The 21,022-nt window shown below is 38.5% G+C and overlaps 1 protein-coding gene and 1 long non-coding RNA gene across 3 annotated transcripts in view; one reads left to right on the forward strand and one right to left on the reverse strand.

The window, feature by feature from the left end:
* Window positions 1-21,022, forward strand: part of LOC306868723 (serine/threonine-protein kinase SMG1-like) — a 53,048-nt gene that overhangs the window by 3,849 nt on the left and 28,177 nt on the right. Inside the window, exons 3-30 of one of the 2 annotated variants that reach the window (XM_079415022.1) lie at window positions 276-428; window positions 545-681; window positions 768-826; window positions 5,999-6,209; window positions 6,300-6,425; window positions 6,512-6,584; window positions 6,665-6,762; window positions 6,845-7,018; window positions 8,069-8,290; window positions 8,449-8,550; window positions 8,629-8,898; window positions 8,988-9,118; window positions 9,866-10,027; window positions 10,499-10,617; window positions 10,773-10,860; window positions 11,006-11,107; window positions 11,235-11,378; window positions 11,560-11,759; window positions 15,297-15,493; window positions 15,643-15,804; window positions 16,108-16,262; window positions 16,365-16,501; window positions 19,373-19,574; window positions 19,675-19,784; window positions 20,095-20,239; window positions 20,326-20,482; window positions 20,571-20,691; window positions 20,774-21,019. In XM_079415022.1, coding sequence (XP_079271148.1) covers window positions 276-428; window positions 545-681; window positions 768-826; window positions 5,999-6,209; window positions 6,300-6,425; window positions 6,512-6,584; window positions 6,665-6,762; window positions 6,845-7,018; window positions 8,069-8,290; window positions 8,449-8,550; window positions 8,629-8,898; window positions 8,988-9,118; window positions 9,866-10,027; window positions 10,499-10,617; window positions 10,773-10,860; window positions 11,006-11,107; window positions 11,235-11,378; window positions 11,560-11,759; window positions 15,297-15,493; window positions 15,643-15,804; window positions 16,108-16,262; window positions 16,365-16,501; window positions 19,373-19,574; window positions 19,675-19,784; window positions 20,095-20,239; window positions 20,326-20,482; window positions 20,571-20,691; window positions 20,774-21,019 — 4,203 coding nt within the window. The remainder of the gene's footprint in view (window positions 1-275; window positions 429-544; window positions 682-767; window positions 827-5,998; window positions 6,210-6,299; window positions 6,426-6,511; window positions 6,585-6,664; window positions 6,763-6,844; window positions 7,019-8,068; window positions 8,291-8,448; window positions 8,551-8,628; window positions 8,899-8,987; window positions 9,119-9,865; window positions 10,028-10,498; window positions 10,618-10,772; window positions 10,861-11,005; window positions 11,108-11,234; window positions 11,379-11,559; window positions 11,760-15,296; window positions 15,494-15,642; window positions 15,805-16,107; window positions 16,263-16,364; window positions 16,502-19,372; window positions 19,575-19,674; window positions 19,785-20,094; window positions 20,240-20,325; window positions 20,483-20,570; window positions 20,692-20,773; window positions 21,020-21,022) is intronic. The other variant, XM_079415023.1, reaches the window with a different exon arrangement.
* Window positions 325-5,244, reverse strand: LOC306868725. The gene is made up of 3 exons (XR_013784125.1): window positions 4,109-5,244; window positions 2,759-2,837; window positions 325-1,481 (listed from the first exon to the last, which is right to left on the reverse strand). It is a non-coding gene; the product is annotated as an uncharacterized lncRNA (long non-coding RNA).

Raw genomic sequence — 21,022 nt, forward strand, 5'->3', positions numbered from 1 at the left:
TTGGAAGGTCCAGAGGTTCCTTGTGTGAATAAATCCCCATGGTTAAAAATTAAATGAATGTATTTAATAGAGAAAAATTAAATGACAAACAATAGTTACACCTAGATTATACCATATATTTATTTTTGTCCTGCTTATAATAATCAAACCTACCTTAGTGACACAATGTTCTAATATGTATTTTTTTTTTTGTTTGTTTGGGTTTTTTTAGGAATTTCAGATTATAAATGTTATTCCTTTAGAGAAGGGAACTGACTGTAGCCTTGCTTTTCTAGGTGGATATGACGCTGATGGAGGCCTCTCTGAAAATACTTATGGTTGGAAGTCGCTGGGGCAAGAGTTGAGAATCAGTGATGTGACTACTGATATAACAACTTTTCAGCATGGAAACCGTGCTTTAGCTACAAAGGACATGAGGAAATTACAGGGTGCATTCACCTTTCAGTGCTCATACATTGCTTGTTTGGAATGAATTGCCTTGGAGCTTAAGTGGGGCTGTTGAATTCTCTTATTTACTAGCATCACTTTCTATTTTACGTCCCAGACCGACCGTTGGCTCACTCTGAGGAGTCTCGTTTGGCCAATCTTCTGCGGAGAGCGTCACGGGAAGATGACCGGGAACGCAGACTGGCCACTATGAAACAAATGAGGCAGTTCATTGTGCACTCTGAAAATAAAGTGGTACAGTCTGACATGCTCAAATGGATTTTTATGTGTCTGTAGAATTAAACTGGTTTTAATCTGTATTTTATATTCATACATTACAGGTCCTAGTAAAACAGTTGGATTCCATTTTGAGCACGCTGAATGACATTTTGAATGAGAGGTATGACTGCACAGCCTATTTTTAACACAATGGGGGGTTATCAGAATTCACTCCATTGAGGGTATATTTAGCACTTCATTGTTCATGAAGTGTTATGAAAACCTAGTACTAGTCATAAACAATACCCGAAAAAAAAATTAGCCCGCTAGTATGGGAATTTTGAAAAGACTGGGTGTTAGACAACCCACTCCACAGGATATGCCAATCAATAGGAAGTTCTTTTTATATGCTTTTGTACAGTTATGATTACAGTATCTCCCTAAACTTGTATTTTGAATTTGATTCATTGGGCAAAAAAAGAGAACGCGCATAATATGCAAAGTTAAATATGATATTGAATATGGCTTTTTTTAAATTTCGATAGATATTGCAATAATACTTAGGCCTTGTCCCAAATGGCACCCTAAGCCTTTGCAGTCTTCCACCAGGTCCACACTTTGTGACATAATGCTAAGTAATAATTATCAGGTAGAAATTTACTTTGAAGGTCATTGTAAGTTTATAAGACTGCAAGTTCACTTGAAGCGTGCCACTTGGGTCAGGGCTATTGTTATCCTGGATTATTTTGGCCATGATAATTGTGCAGTGAAAATCTGGCCTAATTTCAACTCAAATTGATGTTTAATGTCTATTTTATATATGTATATGTGTGACCCTGGACTAGGGGTGTGCGATATGACGATTTTTGATCGTGGACGATAAAAATGTCTCCACGATCTGCTTTTTAAGAAATATCGTAGTATCGCGCTACCGCGCACATTCTGTCAAATACAGTTCTGGCGCCGCCGTCTCTATATACTGTACAACACGACATACAGCGGTAGAGTTACTCAGACAGGACACTGCACTTATTCGCGATCGCAAAAGTACATTATTTGCATACAAGCCTTGCTGGTTAAATGTTTAATTCGCGCGCTGGTCTGACGTGTACTTGTTCTGAGCGCATACACCTGAAGCACGCGCACTAAAACGCCTGTCTAACAGCGCCTGATTACTCAACTAAGTTATATTTTGCGCTAATACTGTCAAAACACACAAGGTTTACATACAGACTGAGTTGGTTCTCTAAAATGAAAGCAAATAGTTAAGAAAGAAACGGATGCGTGCCTGTACTGTATATTAGATGCGTGCAGCTCTTAAAGGGACAGGACACTAAACGTGCTGTCGACTGTCATTAAAGGGATAGTTCACCCTAAAATTTAATTTCTGTCATTATTTACTCAGTGGAAAACCAAACAGTTGCTGGTCTACATTGACTTTGATAGTAGGAAAGAAAAATCCTATGGAAGTCACTGAGGATCAGCAACTGTTTGGTTTTCCACCTTCTTCAAAATAGCATTTATAAATGTTCAGCACAAGAAAGAAACTCATTCCTGTTTAAAACAACTTTTGAGTAAATGATGATATAAAAATACAACATTATGACAGAATTGACAGACAGATGACAGAATATTAATTTGTGGGGGAACTATTCATTTAACGTTAACAAAACAACAAAACGCAAAAGAGAAAAATCACTCACTATTCTTGACTGAAAAACTTTAATACAGTTGCTTTAGGAATCAGTCTCTCTAGTGTTTTATTTTTATATTTGTTCATTCAATTTCATTGAATGCTCTGCTAAATACACATATTGTACCTGGAAATAAAGCACTGTTTGTTTTATTTGTATATTATGTGTATTTGTAATGTGTATCTTTGTTCTTATTTTTTAATAAGAAAAATAAAATAATGACAAAGATTTTTTATCTTCGCCCACTTTGGCCTAAATATCTGCCATGCATCTTTGTCTTTCTAGTTTGGCTGTAATGCTCAGACAACTTGTAAAACCAAAATAGTAAAACTAACAAAGAATCGGGATAAAAATCGTGAATCGGGATATTTCTATAAAAAATCGTGATATGATATTTTTCCCATATCGCCCACCCCTACCCTGGACCACAAAACCCGTCATAAGTGTCAATTTTTCGAAATCAAGATTTAGACATCATCTGAAAGCAGAACAAATAAGCTTTCCATTAGGGGTGGGCGATATGGGAAAAATATCATATCACGATTTTTTATAGAAATATCACGATTCACGATTTTTATCACGATTCTTTGTTAGTTTTACTATTTTGGTTTTACAAGTTGTCTGAGCATTACAGCCAAACTAGAAAGACAAAGATGCATGGCAGATATTTAGGCCAAAGTGGGCGAAGATAAAAAATCTTTGTCATTATTTTATTTTTCTTATTAAAAAATAAGAACAAAGATGCACATTACAAATACACATAATATACAAATAAAACAAACAGTGCTTTATTTTCAGGTACAATAGGTGTATTTAGCAGAGCATTCAATGAAATTGAATGAACAAATATAAAAATAAAACACTAGATAGACTGATTCCTAAAGCAACTGTATTAAAGTTTTTCAGTCAAGAATAGTGAGTGATTTTTCTCTTTTGCGTTTTGTTGTTTTGTTAACGTTAAATGAATAGTTCCCCCACAAATTAATATTCTGTCATCTGTCTGTCAATTCTGTCATAATGTTGTATTTTTATACCATCATTTACTCAAAAGTTGGTTTTAAACCGGAATGAGTTTCTTTCTTGTGCTGAACATTTATAAATGCTATTTTGAAGAAGGTGGAAAACCAAACAGTTGCTGGTCCTCAGTGACTTCCATAGGATGTTTCTTTCCTACTATCAAAGTCAATGTGGACCAGCAACTGTTTGGTTTTCCACTGAGTAAATAATGACAGAAATTAAATTTTAGGGTGAACTATCCCTTTAATGACAGTCGACAGCACGTTTAGTGTCCTGTCCCTTTAAGAGCTGCAAGCATCTAACAGGCACGCATCCGTTTCTCTCTTAACTATTTACTTTCATTTTAGAGATAACCAACTCAGTCTGTATGTAAACCTTGTGTGTTTTGACAGTATTAGCGCAAAATATAACTTAGTTGAGTAATCAGGCGCTGTTAGACAGGCGTTTTAGTGCGCGTGCTTCAGGTGTATGCGCTCAGAACAAGCGCAGGTCAGACCAGCGCGCGAATTAAACATTTAACCAGCAAGGCTTGTATGCAAATAATGTACTTTTGCGATCGCGAATAAGTGCAGTGTCCTGTCTGAGTAACTCTACTGCTGTATGTCGTGTTGTACAGTATATAGAGACGGCGGCGCCAGAACTGTATTTGACAATGTGCGCCGTAGCGCGATACTACGATATTTCTTAAAAAGCAGATCGTGGAGACATTTTTATCGTCCACGATCAAAAATCGTCATATCGCACACCCCTACTTTCCATTGATATATGGTTTGTTAGGATCGGACAATATTTCGCCAAGATGCAACTATTTGAAAATCTGGAATCTGAGGGTGCAAAAAAATCTAAATATTGAGAAAATTGCCTTTTAAAGTTGTCCAAATTAAGTTCTTAGCCATGCATATTACTAATCAAAAATGAAGTTTTGATATATTTACAGTCGGAAATTTAAAAAATATCTACATGGAACATGATCTTTACTTAATGTCCTAATGATTTTTGGCATAAAAGAAAAATCAATTTTGACTAGGGCTGTCGCGATTCGTCGACTTTTAAAGATCGTCGACTAACCGGCAAAATAGCGGAAGTGGCGCATTTCAAGGGCGAGAATCCAAAAAATACATTATTAGACTATTTTCCAAGGCTGCATGATATATTAAACCCATTTAAAAATCATAATTAAGCATAATTGTGAATTCACAAATGCTATGATTTAATTAAATAATTATATGCGATGCAGTTCACACAGTATATGCGCTTTAATTATTTCCATGCGTGTAGGTTAAGTTTGTGCGTCTCACAGCGGCTCCGTTCACAGTAGCTCCACAGAAACTGTTATCATTTACATGTGGAGCGTCTCAAACTCATCTCTGCATGCTGTTGTGAGTTTGTGTTTATTATAACCTTCATCTGGGAACGCAACACGCACCATTTCATCAGATTTGTAAGGTAAATCATTTATAAATCTGCCCAAACACAGGAGAATACATCGCGATTTCAAAGGTTTACACGGTTTGATGTCCACATCCATGTAATTACAGTGGCTATAGCATTTCTGTCCTAAAGAAATGGCCAAATATGAAAGATTAAGTGTACATTTGAATTAAATGGTGCTTGGTCAATATTAAACGAGGATTAGATCGCACAGTAATGTGTAAAAATAATCGTCAGGCCGTTGTCGCCCCTGCAGGCCTTTGTTGTAACCCGTAATCTACATTAGCTCTATTGTTTAGAATACATTATGTATTTTAACAGTTTTGTTCAATAAAACCATGTAATTTCTTTCTTTTGATACTTTATTTGAACTAATTATTATTGCATCATTGTTATTATAGATGTATTAAGTCATTTTAAAACCTATTGTTCACTTAAATCTATTTTTATTACCACAAAAAAAAAAAAAAAATATATATATATAATTTATTTATTTAATTATAGGGCCCTATGAAATCCATTTTATTTCCAAATGCATCTTTTTTTTTTTTTTTTCAATTTTATTAATGAAGAAGTCTAATTAATTGAGTTTTACAGTTTTATCTGTACCAAATTCTGTTTTCCATTATTTTCTGGATTCCATTTTAATTGTTCCATTAAATTTTAATAATAAAAAGCATCTCCAATTAATTGATTTTATATATATATATATATATATATATATATATATATATATATATATATATATATATATATATATATATATATATATATATATAATATTATTATTATTATTATATTTTATTTAATGGAACAATGTAATTTTTTAAAAATATAAAACACTTTTCATTTAAATAAGTTCTGGTAAATACTCCTTTAAAAAGTGTTCTTTAATTTTAGTATTAGTAGACTAGAACACATGGTTATGTTGTCATTCACACACTATAATACTGAACTTTGATTTCAGTATAGTCGATAGATTAATCGAAATGAAAATAGTCGTTAGTGGCAGCCCTAATTTTGACCCATACAATGTATTTTTGGCTATTGCTACAAATATACCCCAGCGACTTAAGACAGGTTTTGTGGTCCAGGGTTACGTGTGTGTGTGTAAAGTAGCCTTATAATAAGCAGGGTAGTGGACAGTCAACTGGTCATTATTGCATAAATCCATGCAGTACCTGATGGCATGTTTCTGTTTGGCCTTACAGTAGTAAGCTCCTGCAGGAGCTCAGGCAGGAGGCTGCGTGCTGCCTGGGATTGCTCTGTGCCGCCCTCAGTTATGAAGCTGAGCGGATCTTCAAGTGGATGTTCCTCAAAGTCAGTGTGTCCACAAAGGATGAGGTGAAGCTTCTGTTTCTGGTGGCAGTACACAAGGCACTTGAAACGGCAGGGGAGAAGGCTTTTTCATCTGTAATGCAGGTATTTATTTAGCTCCATTGCTAAACCTTGGATTACCCCTCTGTATAATCTCTTTCTGTGGCTAAAATGTTTTACCATTTTGTCATTCAGTTGGTGATGAGCAGCCTTCAGTCTGTCTTGGAGAACTTGGACACACCAGAGCTGTTGTGCCAAAGTGTAAAATGTATTTTACTGGTGGCCCGGTGTTATCCACACATATTCAGCACCAACTTCAGAGTAAGCAGCGCAAGCAGTCTTAAATTTAAAATCTGGAAATCTGAAAGGAAAGAATTTGTAAATGAACTGCTGCTTTTGTTTTTCAGGACACAGTGGATATCTTAGTAGGTTGGCATATAGACCACACACAGAAACAGTCTCTTACTCAACAAGTGTCTGGTACGATTTGTTTTATATTTAGTTTAATTTCCCTTTTTTGGGAAATAACCTGTCTAACCTGTCTCACTGTATCTTTCTAGGCTGGTTACAGAGTCTGGAGCAGTTTTGGGTCGCAGATTTGGCCTTTTCAACTACATTATTGGGTCAGTTTTTGGAAGATATGGAGGCGTATGCTGAGGTAACAAGAATTGTTTTAATTTGGTTTCTGATAGTCCATTTATTATGAGATTTCTAAGGTTCTAATGCTCTTTACTTTATAGGATTTGAGTCATGTTGTATCTGGGGAATCAGGAGACGATGACATTCCACCTCCCACAGTATCCCTGCCAAAACTGGCAGCCCTGTTGAGAGTTTTTAGCACAGTTGTGCACAGCATCGGAGAACGATTCAACCCTATCAGAGGGCCTCCAATCACAGAAGCATATGTCACTGATGTTAGTAGCCAACACGCATGGCCTCTGCTTCAAATATCTGTGTTATTGCAATACAAATAGATAATCTAAAGCCCTATTCGCACGGGATTAGTATTACCTGGTGACCTCCAGTCATTTGTAATAATTGCGGAGGTTGTCTGTGATCTTAATCCCGTGCGAATCGGCCATGTCTGTAATTTGTAAAGTAAAAATTCCCCCGCAAATGACCATGACCTACCATATTTCGCCGAACACCGAGGTCCTGTGATAATATTAGTCCCGTGCGAATCGGCATCTCTGTGATTTGGCCAGAATTTGGTGGGTCGTATATAATTTTTCAAGGTTTTTGTTTCCTGTGCGCCTTTTTATCCATCTTTCGCAAAGAATGGAGCTGTGTTTGATAGTATTTTGGGTGCTGTCATATCGCTACACCATACAATTTGCAGAAAGAGAAAGCTGAAAAGGTTTAATGTTACAAATAAATCAAGCATAAAGCTTGAGATATTATTTTAACCTGGTGAAATGTAAATGACACGGGGCACAAAACTATATTAGTTTTTGTTTTTTTTAAATCCATCTAATTGGACCATAGAATGGGACTCTCAAATCCTTGACATCTGGGTATCCGGGAGAGAAGTCAGTAATTTCGAGTAAAATCACAGGCTTCGCTTATCCCGTGTGAATGCACCACACGAAATTCAGATGTGGGGGAGTAATTTCAAAATCACACATGGTCCCCAAATAACACTAATCCCGTGCAAATAGGGTTTAAGACAGGGGTGTCAAACTCAGTTCCTGGAGGGCCGCAGCCCTGCAGAGTTTTGTTCCAACTCTGCTCCAACACACAAACCATGTAGTTTTCAAATAAGCCTGAAGGACTTGATTAGCTGGATCAGGTGTGTTTAATTAGGGTTGCATCTAAACTCTGCAGGGCTCCGGCCCTCGAGGAACTGAGTTTGACCCCTGATCTAAGATGAACCACTGTCATTTATAGATCATCAACAACCTTGAATACACATACCCAATCCTTTACTGATCAAACCTAAATTGTTTACATTTTCTCGCTCACAGGTTTTGAACCGTGTTTTAGCCTGTGTCACCACAGCCAAGCAGGTGTTCTTCTCGGAGGCGGTGCTGACTGCAGGAAATGAGTGTGTGTGTGTCCTGCTGGTGAGCATGGACTTGGGCAACCAGCTGATTGATGCTGTAATCTCTTATGGTCTAGACCTGCTAGACAGCTGCCAGTGCTGCGGACCAGAATACAGCATGTCTGTCCTCACCCTGCTTACGCTGGTAGGACTTGACTTGATTAATCCAATAATCGACACACTGGAGTAGAATTTGTGGGATTTACATAAATGTAGTTCACACTTTGGCTTTGTCACTATTATTTCTGTCTTTGAAATACTTTTTCACTCATTTAGTAATTTTTTTCTTATGTGTGATTGTAGATTGTTGACCAGATAAGCACCAACATCCCGGCTGCTTTTGTGGAGAAGTTGCTGGCTCCAAATTCTCGACTCTTGGAGCTGCGTTTCAACAGAGAAAGAGAGGTACGATCAGTAACCTCAGTTGTTAATAAATTCAACACACAACAGCTACGAGTTAACGCTTTTTTGTTTGCGTCACAGGTGATGGCAGCTGCACACGGAGTGTATCATGCTGTGCTGAGCCTAAAGAACATCCCTACCTTGGAGGCAGCTTATAAACTGGTCTTGGGCGAGATGGGCTGTGCTCTGAACAGTTTGCTCAGCCCTCTGGGTTTGCCTGCTGCCTGCCCTCATATACAACATCCTGCCTTTAGCCAGCTGCAGTTCAGCCCAGAGAGAGCAGAGTTTATCCTTATTTTCAACCTCAGTGCTCTCACCACCATTGGCAACACCAAGAACTCCCTCATCGGGGTCAGCATGAATTCATACTTGGCTCCGTGAAAGCATTTTTTGCAGTCATACAAGAAATTGTGTAAAAGAAATTTTTTTCTGTGTTACAGATGTGGGCTTTGTCCCCTACTGTGTTTGCCCTGCTCAGTCAGAATCTGGTTGTAGTTCACTCTGATTTGGCAGTTCATCACCCTGCTGTCCAGTATGCAGTGCTCTACACACTCTACTCTCACTGCACCAGGTAACAATGCAACATTTACTTTACTTACCTGGATGATGTTTCTTGAAAAATGTTCAGGGTTTCCACAGTCATAGTGTTTTCCAGGCCATTATATTATTGTAATATAACATTATGTTGATGATATATATTATATTAGTATATAATACTATATGTATATACACTGTTGATTACACTGTAAAATGGTATTCTATTTCAAATAAATTCTGTATTTTTGAAGTTTATCAAAAATCCTAAAAAAAAATCACATAGAAGTAGAAATATATAGAAGTAGAAACTTTTTTGACAATGATAAGAAATGTTTCTTGAGCACCAAATCATATTAGAATCTTTTCTGAAGGAATGTGACAATTTCAAATTACATTAGAAAAATCTATTATATTGAAATAGAAAAAAATGTTTCTAAAATTGATAGACATCAAAATGTTGAGCCGGCATTGTGATCTGCCACCGCACAATCCGCCGTGTACTACGGAGCCTCTAAAGGGAATAAATAGGCCTACGACATGAGGAAAAAATATATTTCAATAGCCTACTTTCTCTCGCAGTTATATCATTGGGTAATTATACTGTATATAAATTGTTTAACAAGTGGCAGTGTGGTTTCATGAATGATGTAGTGCTATATGGTTTTATCATTGTATTTTTTGAAGTGTACATGAAACTACATAATTCACTTGATTTGAGGCTCTCTCACTCCAGGCGTGATAACTGATAGACTGCTGCCTTTCTCTCTTTATTTTTCCCAAGACATGATCACTTTATCTCAAGCAGCCTGAGCTCTTCGTCTCCATCCCTTTTCGACGGTGCTGTCATCAGCACAGTTACCACGGCAACCAAAAGGCATTTCAGCACGCTCCTTAATTTGCTGGGTATGCTGCTCAGCAAGGATCATCTCAACCCTGAGGCGAGGTACAGAGCTCACATTGCCTGTCTATAAATGAGGCCTGTTGTGATTAATTGATCTGAACCACTTGCTCTTTCAGCTGCTATAATCACTTAAACAGTGATGGGTGTAATTGCACCTTTCTTTTTAAATCCTTACTTGTTTGCATATGGCAACAGTTTAGTATTTAGTTTAGTTTTAGGAAATTAGTGAATATGCAGTGGGGTCCGAAAATGCTAAACAAAAGTGTTTTCAATATTCAAATTTAGTGCCACAGTAGTTTAAAGTAAAAGTTGAATTTATAATATTTACATGAATTGGAAAATGTATTCGCATAAATCTCATTTAGCCTAGTTCTAGTGTGTTGTTTTTTGCTCTGAATACTAAAACTTTACTTAAAGATTTAAATCACTGATTTTTAGTATGGTCTCAGCCTCCATTGTTAGTAATTCCCTTTGATTAACATTTGTTTTGTCTTTTTTAACAAATGTTTTTAGGCGGCTGTTACTCACTTGGTCATTAGAGGTGTCTCTGATGATGAAGAAATCTGAAACCTACTCCCCTCTGTTCTCACTCCCATCCTTCCTTAAATTCTGCAAAGGCTTATTGGCAAATTGTGAGTTAATATCCCTGTTATTTCTGGATTTTTAGTTCACAAAGGTGAAACAATGTTATAAAGAGAAAATCATTCTCCAGATCTACAAATAATGAGTTGGGATAATAAACTTGTGACCAAGTGAACGGACTTAACATCGGTTTTCCTCTATGCAGCCTTGAATGAAGACCCCACCATGTGTCTGCAGGCATGTAACAGTCTACAGGTTGTGTCATCTTCCTTGACCACAGAGCTTCTCCAGAGGTAATCACACATCCTCTGCTTGATAGACGCTGTCTTCCTGCAGGAACATTCATTAGTGCTGCAACTCCTCCTCCTGCTCTTGGAGGCGGAGGTAAAAAAACATCTTGTTTGATCAGCACTGATTCTGTCTCCTTTCTCTGTGCAGGTGTGTGGACGTGTGCCGAGTTCAGCTGGTACACTCAGCAGTCCGAGTCCGGCAGGCCTTTGGGAAATTGCTGAGATCTGTTCCCATGCACGTTGCATTGAGGTTTGCAATTGTCCTTTTCACATGTCTTGAATTCACACAATAGAAACCAGAGGGGAGCAATAAAACCTACCCTGTAGTTTTACCTCCACGTAGTTGATGTGATGGTAATTGTCGGCTTGTCTCTTAGCAGTGCCCGTGATCACTCTGAGATTAAGGAGATTTCTCTGGCCATCCGCCGACACATGAGCAAAGTGCCTAGCAGCACATTTCACCCACAGGACTTTTCTGACCTCATTGGGTTTATTCTATATGGAACTGTCCACCGTGGGGGGTGAGTAGGTTCATTTCTTTATTCTCACCTTGGTGAAACACATGGACACGTTTGTTTATTTGAATATAATTTATATTTGATCAAACCCTGTACTGTAGAAGATCTGCCGCTGAAATAAAAGCAATTTGTTTGGGTTGTATCTTTGGAGTTATTTACTAGATATTTATTGTTTAATGCTTAGTAAGGAGCCCTGGTTGGAGCGGCTGTACCACAGCTGTCAGCGGTTGGAGAAGAAAGACTCTGCCATGGTGCCCCGTGCCCTGCTGAAGACTGAGGCAGTGCTGTGGCAGTGGGCGGTTTGGGAGGCCGCTCAGTTCACCGTTCTCTCGAAACTCCGGACCCCTCTGGGACGAGCCCAGGATACTTTCCAGACCATAGAGGGTTAGTGAGTTATCCATTTAGGAATTTGACTGATCTAAAAAAAATTCCAAGCTTTATTAAAGGAATTGTTTGCCTAATTGAAGTTTTGACACAATTCACTCACCTTCGTGTCATTTAAAAATTTGTATGACTTTCATTTGTCATTCTAGATACTTGTGAATGCATTTTGAAGATTGCTCGGGTGCGTTTCCCAAAAGCATTGTTAGCCAACTATGGTTGAAAGCCTCGTTAAACTCTGTTGATAACAATGGAATTTGCGACGGCGACCCTAGTTGCTTTTGGGAAATGCACCCAGGTCTCTCCATTCCATGCAATTAAATTTATAATCTTCCAAAAGGACCCTCATTTAAGATTATTAAAAATAATTAAAGCTGGAACACTTATAGGTTATGAGTGCACAGCAAATAAATATATATATCATATATATTTATATAATATATATATATATATATATTAGGGCTGGGCGATATAACGATATGTATCGCGATAGACACGTGAACGATAAAAAATAAAATGAAATCAATAAAAAATGTGTTCGATAAAACGTTCAATTTTTTTTTTTATTCTTCGTCGGAAGAAAACAAAGGCTGCGAAGCAAGTTTGGTTGCATTAAAGGCACTCGCTCTCTGGTAACCTAGCAACGTAGGGAGTGACACGCTAACAGCCAATCATGTAACAGTTTTCATGTTTGGTTGCGCCATAGCGTTGTCTCGTGTCTAAGTGCGCACGCGCGGCTGAGAGTGCACATCTGCAGCCGGCTGGTCTGCTGGATTCCTCTTCATAAGCAGAAAATGAGTGCCGCAGCGAGCGAGGAAATTGTAAATAAAAGAGAAAGTCCGCTCACCAGTATGGCAGTTTTTTGGATATTATAAGTCTGACCGTAGTCAGACCAAATGTCGTCTGCAAATTATGCAAGACCGTCGTCCCCGCCAAGACTGGTAATACCACGAACTTGATGTACCACCTTAAAAAAAATCAATAATTATCGATATCGACCGATATGAAACACTGATATCGTGATACAGTTTTCAGCCATATCGCCCAGCCCTAATATATATATCTATGTATATATTAGGGGTGTGACAAGACACTTATCACACGAGACAAGATTTTTAGACTTATTTTTTTTTAATCTTCAATGATTGAAATATATAGTGAAAAATAGTCTTTTATTCAACTGAAATACCCAAAATGCAAAAAATGTAGGTCCATTTTGAAATCAACTTGTACTTTATGAAATTAAACTTCTATTTTAAATTAAATTGAGAATCGAATTTTATATATATATATATATATATATATATATATATATATATATAAATCGAAATGTGTTGTGATTGGTTAGCTGTCCCAGTGCGTTGTGATTGGCAAACAGCATTTCAGTATTGCCCCGCCCCTTGCCAGAACAGCAAGTTCGTCAATATTGCCATATCAGTTCAGACCCCGAAAATATTGAACAAGAGGATACCGCAGAACCTTTGCATGCACGGATATTGCAAGACATATTACAGTGGTAATGTTATTGTTATTAATATGCTGGGCATTGAAATTGTTCTCTAATGCACGATCGCATTTTACTTTCACTTTCGAGATATGAGATCGCATGTACTCTGTTTATCCTATGGAGCGGCAGTACTTGCCACACATTTTACAAGATCAGATGCTTGTCAGTGGTGCTCAGGATCTGTAAATCATTCGCCATCATCCTCAGTCATCTCTCCTTACTCTGTTTATGTGGTAAGTGAAATCTTATGTACTGTAGCAGGCAACAGCTAGCAATGAGCTAACCATGTCCCTTTAGTGGCTCGCAGCATTTTATTAGAACGCGTTATTTGCTTTCCGTGCCTTTCTGAATACAGACACCAACCCATCCCTGCAGTTCACATCCCCTGCACAGCCTGGAACATAACATTTATTTCCATGATCTGCCATTTTCGCTGTTGTCCTCACTTGTTTCTTCACAATACCTGCAGAACTTCTAATGGTTCGGCTGGCAGCTGGCCTAGAACATGGGCGGGTATATGCAAATGTCGGGGGCGTAAGGATTAGTGATCAGAAGTTACGTAACAGTCGGTGTTATGTTCTGATTCGCCTATTTTTCAGTGGTCTTTTTTTATTCACGAGATTTACATAAGGAGGAAGAAACAATGGTGTTTGAGGCTCACTGTATGTCATTTCCATGTACAGAACTGTTATTATTCAACTATGCCAAGGTAAATAGTTTTCCATTCTATGGCACCTTTAAGATACTTTCGTTTTGATCGCTGCTGTAGACAATAAGTGTTTATACCAAACTATAAACTTTTATCCCAGTACTTCTGTTATTTGAAAGCCTGTAACACAGAAATATTGATGTATGGTCAAAAAAGACTGTTTGTGTTGCTCTTTCTGGATCAGCAGCAACATGAATGCAGATTTGAATGTCTTTTAACACCTGTTTCACATCATAAGCGTCAGTGGAGCAATATATAAATTGATTTGTATGTATGTATGTGTGTGTGTATATATATATATATATATACATACATACATACATACATACATACATACATACATACATACATACATACATACATACATACATACATACATACATACACACACACACACACACACACACACATACATATAAATCAATTTATATATTGCTCCACTGACGCTTATGATGTGAAACAGGTGTTAAAAGTATGTATGTAAAAAAAATAAAAATACATACATACGTGTGTGTGTGTATATACATACATACATACATACATACATACGTGTATGTATGTTTGTTTTTTTTTTTTTTATGTATATAAAATTTAAACAAAGAAATTATCAATAAATAGAACAAAATAAAAAAGACTGCAAGTGACGTCGCTCTTGGAAGCGCAAGTGTCTGAGAGTGCAAGTCTGCAGCCAGACCCTATTGTTTTTTCGCTGTCCATATCAGTGAACGACAACGTTCACATCGGAAGCGTGATGGCCGACCCTCTGATTCATCAACATGGGCAGCGACAAAACATGCTTCTCACGCTCCACTGACACTCGTGATGTGAAACAGTCGTAATAGACATAGCTGAATCATTGTCATTCAGGAATAAGATCGCGTGGAAGATCTAATGTAAACACGGCTAAATGTTTTGTGAGGATATAATCACATTCTAGCGAGACACATAGGGCACGAGATCTTGTCACATCCTCTATATATATATATATATATATATATATATATATATATATATATATATATATATATATATATATATATATATATATATATATATATATATATATATATATATATATATATATATATATATATATATATATATATGAAAGAAAAATAAAAGACTGAATAAAAAGTTTAAAAGAACACTAATTTGAAAGAGATAATATTCAATATTATAAATGTCTTCAATGTCACTTTTAATGAATTGAATGCATCCTTGCTGAATAAAAGTATTCAATTTACAACTCACTGATCCCAAACTTTTGAATGGTGTTGTGTGCCGTGCGTTTATGAATCAATATTTTATCCCTGTGCTGGTGTAGGGATGATCCGCAGCCTGGCAGCTCACAGTCTGAACACAGAGCAGGAGTTGAGTCAGTGGAGTGGAGGAGAGAGTGATGAGGGTCACCACACCAATCAGCTCCGCCTGGCTCTGCTTCTGCAGTTCCTGGAAAACCTGGAGAAACTCATGTACAACGCTTATGAAGGCTGTGCCAGTGCTCTCACTGCACCACCAAAGGTCTGTTCTCTGTATATACACAACTAGCCTTCACATTATCACTGTGAAATCCTAGCTTTATCCTACCAAGGACTTTTAATTGGGTTACCATTGACATTCCATGTTTTCATCTTCAGCTTTATTTAATTCTTCTTTGCTCCTTTATTTAGGGCATCAGAACATTTTTCTACACGAACAGACAGACGTGCCAGGACTGGCTAACCAGAATTCGTTTGGCACTGATGAGGGTGGGCCTTCTCTCAGGTCAGCCAGCAGTCACGGTCCGTCATGGTTTTGACCTGCTCACTGAGATCAAGAACAGCAGTGCACAGGTAAGACTTGAAGCTGTGTTCAAAAGAGGCTCCAACAAATAATTTTGTGAAAATATGCATTAAGCAAAAATACAGTCTTAGGTTAGTTTCTAAATGTTTCATTGTCATGGACACATTACATTTTTTGCAATACATTTTAAATTTTGCAAATAAATGATGACTGAAATAGGTTGAAGGCTTTGAACTTTTACTCCATTATCTTCCCAACATTGCTCCTATCATAAGGCACTGGCTCTACACTGTTTGGACTTTAATATCCGAAAGCCTTACTTCATTGTTTTTGCTTTGTGCTTTGCCTTGTAGGGGCCAGAAATGGAGGTGCCAATCACCATGATAGTGGAGGCGTTGTGTGAGCTGCGATGCCCTGAAGCCATACAAGGTCTGGCAGCCTGGAGTCTGGCCAACACTGGCAAGAGCCTGGGCTGGCTGGGATCAGTGGCACTGCAGGCTGAGGGAAAGTAAGTGTTTTGTGTTCTGAAAATAATTAACCTACTTTACACCATGCAAATTTGTCTACTCGCTCTGTTCTCATGAAGTGTTGATGCTGCGTTGTTCCCAAGGTTTGAGAAGGCAGCGTTAGAGTACCAAGAGCAGCTGTGTGCCGTCACAGGAATGGACTGCTCCATTAAAGGCTTTGATCGCTCCCTGTTAAAACTCAATGGCTCCAACACCTCCAGCCCAAAACACACCAGCAGTGGTGAGTATTTTACAAAATTTGCACTAAATGTCTCACATGAGAAATGAAATGAATGATAATCCTGAATAGAATATACAGGGTGGGCCATTTATATGGATACACCGTAATAACATGGGAATGGTTGGTGATATTAAAGTCCTGTTTGTGGCACATTAGTATATGTGAGGGGGCAAACTCCTCAAGATGGGTGGTGACCATGGTGGCCATTTAGAAGTCGGCCATCTCGGATACAACTTTTGTTTTTTCAATAGGAAGAGGGCCATGTGACACATCAAACGTATTGGTAATGTCACAAGAAAAACAATGGTGTGCTTGGTTTCAACATAACTTTATTCGTTCATGAGTTATTTACAAGTTTCTGACCACTTATAAAATGTGTTCAATGTGCTGCCCATTGTGTTGGATTGTCAATGCAACCCTCTTCTCCCACTCTTCTAAGGGGGTCAGATCGGGAGACCTTGGGGGCCATTCAACTGGCCCACGACGACCAATCCACTTTCCAGCAAACTGTTCATCTAGGAATGCTCGGACCTGGCACCCATAATGTGGTGATGCACCATCAATGGAAACCTCAAGGCCACTGGATATTTGAAATTGCTACATGATGATGTGTTTCCCTCTTTATGCACTGAAGCTGGCACGTTCCCTGAGTTTTTCCAGCAAGATGGTGCACCACCACATTATGGATGCCAGGTCCGAGCATTCCTAGATGAACAGTTTCCTGGAAAGTGGATTGGTCGTCGTGGGCCAGTTGAATGGCCCCCAAGGTCTCCCGATCTGACCCCCTTAGACTTTTATCTTTGGGGTCATCTGAAGGCAATTGTCTATGGTGTGAAGATACGAGATGTGCAGCACCTGAAACTACGGATACTGGATGCCTGTGCTGGCATTTCTCCTGCGGTGTTGCTATCAGTGTGTGAAGAGTGGGAGAAGAGGGTTGCATTGACAATCCAACACAATGGGCAGCACATTGAACACATTTTATAAGTGGTCAGAAACTTGTAAATAACTCATGAACGAATAAAGTTACGTTGAGACCAAGCATACCATTGTTTTTCTTGTGACATTACCAGTAAGTTTGATGTGTCACATGGCCCTCTTCCTATTGAAAAAACAAAAGTTGTATCTGAGATGGCCGACTTCTAAATGGCCACCATGGTCACCACCCATCTTGAGGAGTTTGCCCCCTCACATATACTAATGTGCCACAAACAGGACTTTAATATCACCAACCATTCCCATGTTATTACAGTGTATCCATATAAATGGCCCACCCTGTACATTGATTCATATATGAATCCCAATTCATATCAGAGGTTGCGTTAACTGAAAATTTTCAGTCATTGACAGAATTTTTTTTAGCAGTGACAGAAAAATTTGAAGGCCGTCTGTCATTTTGACAGATTACAGTGATCTATTGTAATTTACAACTGTAATTACCAGGCTTGTCCAGTTGGTGGCGAGTGCACTCCAGTGAGGCAGCAGAGCGCGGGATCATAAGCTCCAGTACAAAAATAAGTGTTACGAACTTACGAGTCTTTTGCTATGCGTATGAGGCGAGTACCCAGTTTAAGCTACAGCAATCTATCAGACCACATTAAAGAGCGCCAAAACGGTATTTGCTTGAATTTCCTAATAAAATTGACAGAATTTGAAATCTGAGACTTTGTTTCAGATCAAAAGTAACAACGCGATTTATTGGATAGAAGGTGCATCTGTACTGTTCATTCATCAACTGAAAACGGCATCGATTGGGATTTAATAATCGATATTGGTTCATAAAAATGAGAATCTATTAAAATTGAGTTTTTTTTGTTCTGTTTTTTTTTTACCCAGCACTAGCATATTTTGTTCATAGTGGCCTCCGCTGTCACTGTGGTGTTGAACATGGAAAAATGATGCAGTCTGTTCATCTGTTGTCATCATAAATAAATAAATCCATAAACCTATATGCTCCTCCTGTAGGTTCAATATTAAAAATGAAAATTAGAACAAAAATGGAAGCAATTAAATGTGTTATAACTAAAATATGAAAATTAAAATGACGGGTAATAATAGATTATGACAGAATTTTTACGACCCTGTCCGTCAAAATGACGGAAAATGTTAGTCTAACGCAACCTCTGATTTATATAATCTTTTGAATCAAATTGAACCGCTGTGCATCTCAAAGCAACAGACAGTGATGTTTCATTACTGAATGAATTTAGGTTTTGAATGAATCGTATGAGTGAATGATTCAATTACTCATTCATAAAGACAGTAGTGAATTGCTTTGTTTCTGAATTTAACAAATTAATGAAGAGGACTTGCCACCACCTATTGGGAGTTTTATACATCATGAGTGTCAGTTAGTTTCATAAATGTCATTTTGTATTTCAATTTTATTTTTATTTTTAAAACATTACTCTCATAGTAGTATTTATGAAATTGCAGTGTAGGTGTATTGTTCACATCTGAGCTGCATTGAAAAGTCTGTAAATAAACACTTTAGATGCAGCTTGTGTTCCACCTCTGCAGTGCAAAGATGCTTTTTGTTGTTACTGATTCAGTTTGTTGGTAATAGCTCTATAGTGTCTCATCATTCAGATTGAATTTGTGTGCATGTAAGAATGGACAAAAAAGATGATGCTCTAATTATGAAGAAATCACTAGTCACTATCCTCCAGAAATCAAAGATGCAAAACAAAAACCTCCAGTAGTTAATTTTTGTACCAAGTAGTTTTACCATATTGAATCTCAAACTGATAGATTCCAAAGGATTCCCATCCCTAGCCTTCAATGATGCCAGAGGTTACTGTCCATTGATCGTGTTTTTATGCCAAAGTTGCCTTGTTTCTTTTTTTTTTTTTCTCATGACTGTTTTAATAGGAGATGGAAGGAAAACTGTGTTGTTGAAGTCCAGTGAGTGTTCTCCAGAAGTGCTCAACTTCCTGGCTAATAAGGCCTGTGAGTGTTATGTGGCCCTGAGCGACTGGGAGTCTGTGCAGGAGTGGCAAGCCAGCATGATGAGCCTCAAAAAGAACAGCAGCAGTTCCAGTGTCAACCTCAAGACAGACTTTAACTACATCAGGTGTGTAGCAGCAGAACTGTTGACTCTGACAGAACTCCTCCTGACTGTAGGAATGTGAGGAGTTCATTGAAATAATTGTTTTAATCTGTCTGCCCTCCAGAGCTCTGAGCAGGTTTGAGGAGGGGGATTTCACAGAGTGCCGTGCCCAGCTGGAGTTGCTCCCTGGGGAGGATTATGGCCTTCTCAACTCTACAACTAAGGACAAGATTGGTATGATTATAGCCCATACTATCCACAGTCATGGAAAACCAATAAGTAGTAGGGGTTTTTTGTCCAGGCCTGGAAAAGACATAGCAATAAAAGCAATAATTATATAACAGCAACAGCTTTTTTTTTTTTTGCCTAGTAATGCTCAGCTAAAAAAAATTATAGTAGAAATTGCTTTTTAGAAAGATGATCTTTAAAAATCCTTTAATCATTTGTTTTACATTAGTCAGAGCATGTGGAATCCATTTCTATGAACAGCTTCACTGATCAGCCATTTGGTGTGGTATGTATTAATGTTTGTTTGTGTTGACAGACCTGAAGAGGCTTCTTCCTGCTGTGTTGAGCCCTGACCCGTCAGAGCTCCAGAAGGCCACTGAAGTACAGCTCCTTAGAAGCGCTGTTGGAGCAATCACTGCGACCAATCACGAACAGGACCAGAAGGTTCTTGCATCGTCTGAGTGAGTAAATAGTCTGAACACAGTTGATTTTTCAACAAGTTGTGCATGTATTGATGGCGAGTCTACATTTGGGTTTTCATCTTCAGCAACCTGGTGAAGTACCTGAAACAGACGGGTCGCATCTCTCTGGGTCCCCTACGTCTCTCCACTCTCACGCTGTCTGACTCCTTGCCCACCCTCAGCACCCTGCAGCTGCACTGTGCCAACTCTCTAGAGAACTCGCTCTGCAACCAGCACCCAGAGGTTTGAGCCACCCCGTGAGCATGCAATTACATTGTCATGTGTTTTTTCCTTTTTAAGACATCCCTGTTCTTTGTTTTTCTCCCTTTAGGACTGCTTAATTCCGCTCTTCAGTGAAGCTTTGACCACCTGCAAGCAGCAGGATGTTCAGCCATGGCTACATGCTCTCCGATACACCACTTTCCAGCGGCAGCTCTTCCAAAAACTCAAAGGTTAGGTCTCCTTCTCTTACGTATAAGTATGGCTTATGAATGTGATGTGGCGTCTCTGTTGACTCTTCAATGATTCATCCAGGATCGTCTGCTCCAGTGGACTCTCACCTGATGGAGCTTTGTCTGACTGCGGTGAAATTTGCTCGTAAGCAAGGAAATATCGCCCTGGCCACACGTCTGCTGAGCCTGTGCAATAAGCCATCAGTGAGCGACTCTGAAGGTCAGGACCTGGTGCAAAGCTTCAGGCAGTTGTCACTAGAGGGCACTGTTGGGGAGAAGTGGAGACCAGAGCTGGAGATCGAGAAGGCTAAAGTTCTGTTTGCTGCTGGTA

This window comes from Barbus barbus, assembly GCF_936440315.1.
Source record: "Barbus barbus genome assembly, chromosome: 4".
In the NCBI taxonomy this organism is placed as follows: Eukaryota; Metazoa; Chordata; class Actinopteri; order Cypriniformes; family Cyprinidae; genus Barbus; species Barbus barbus.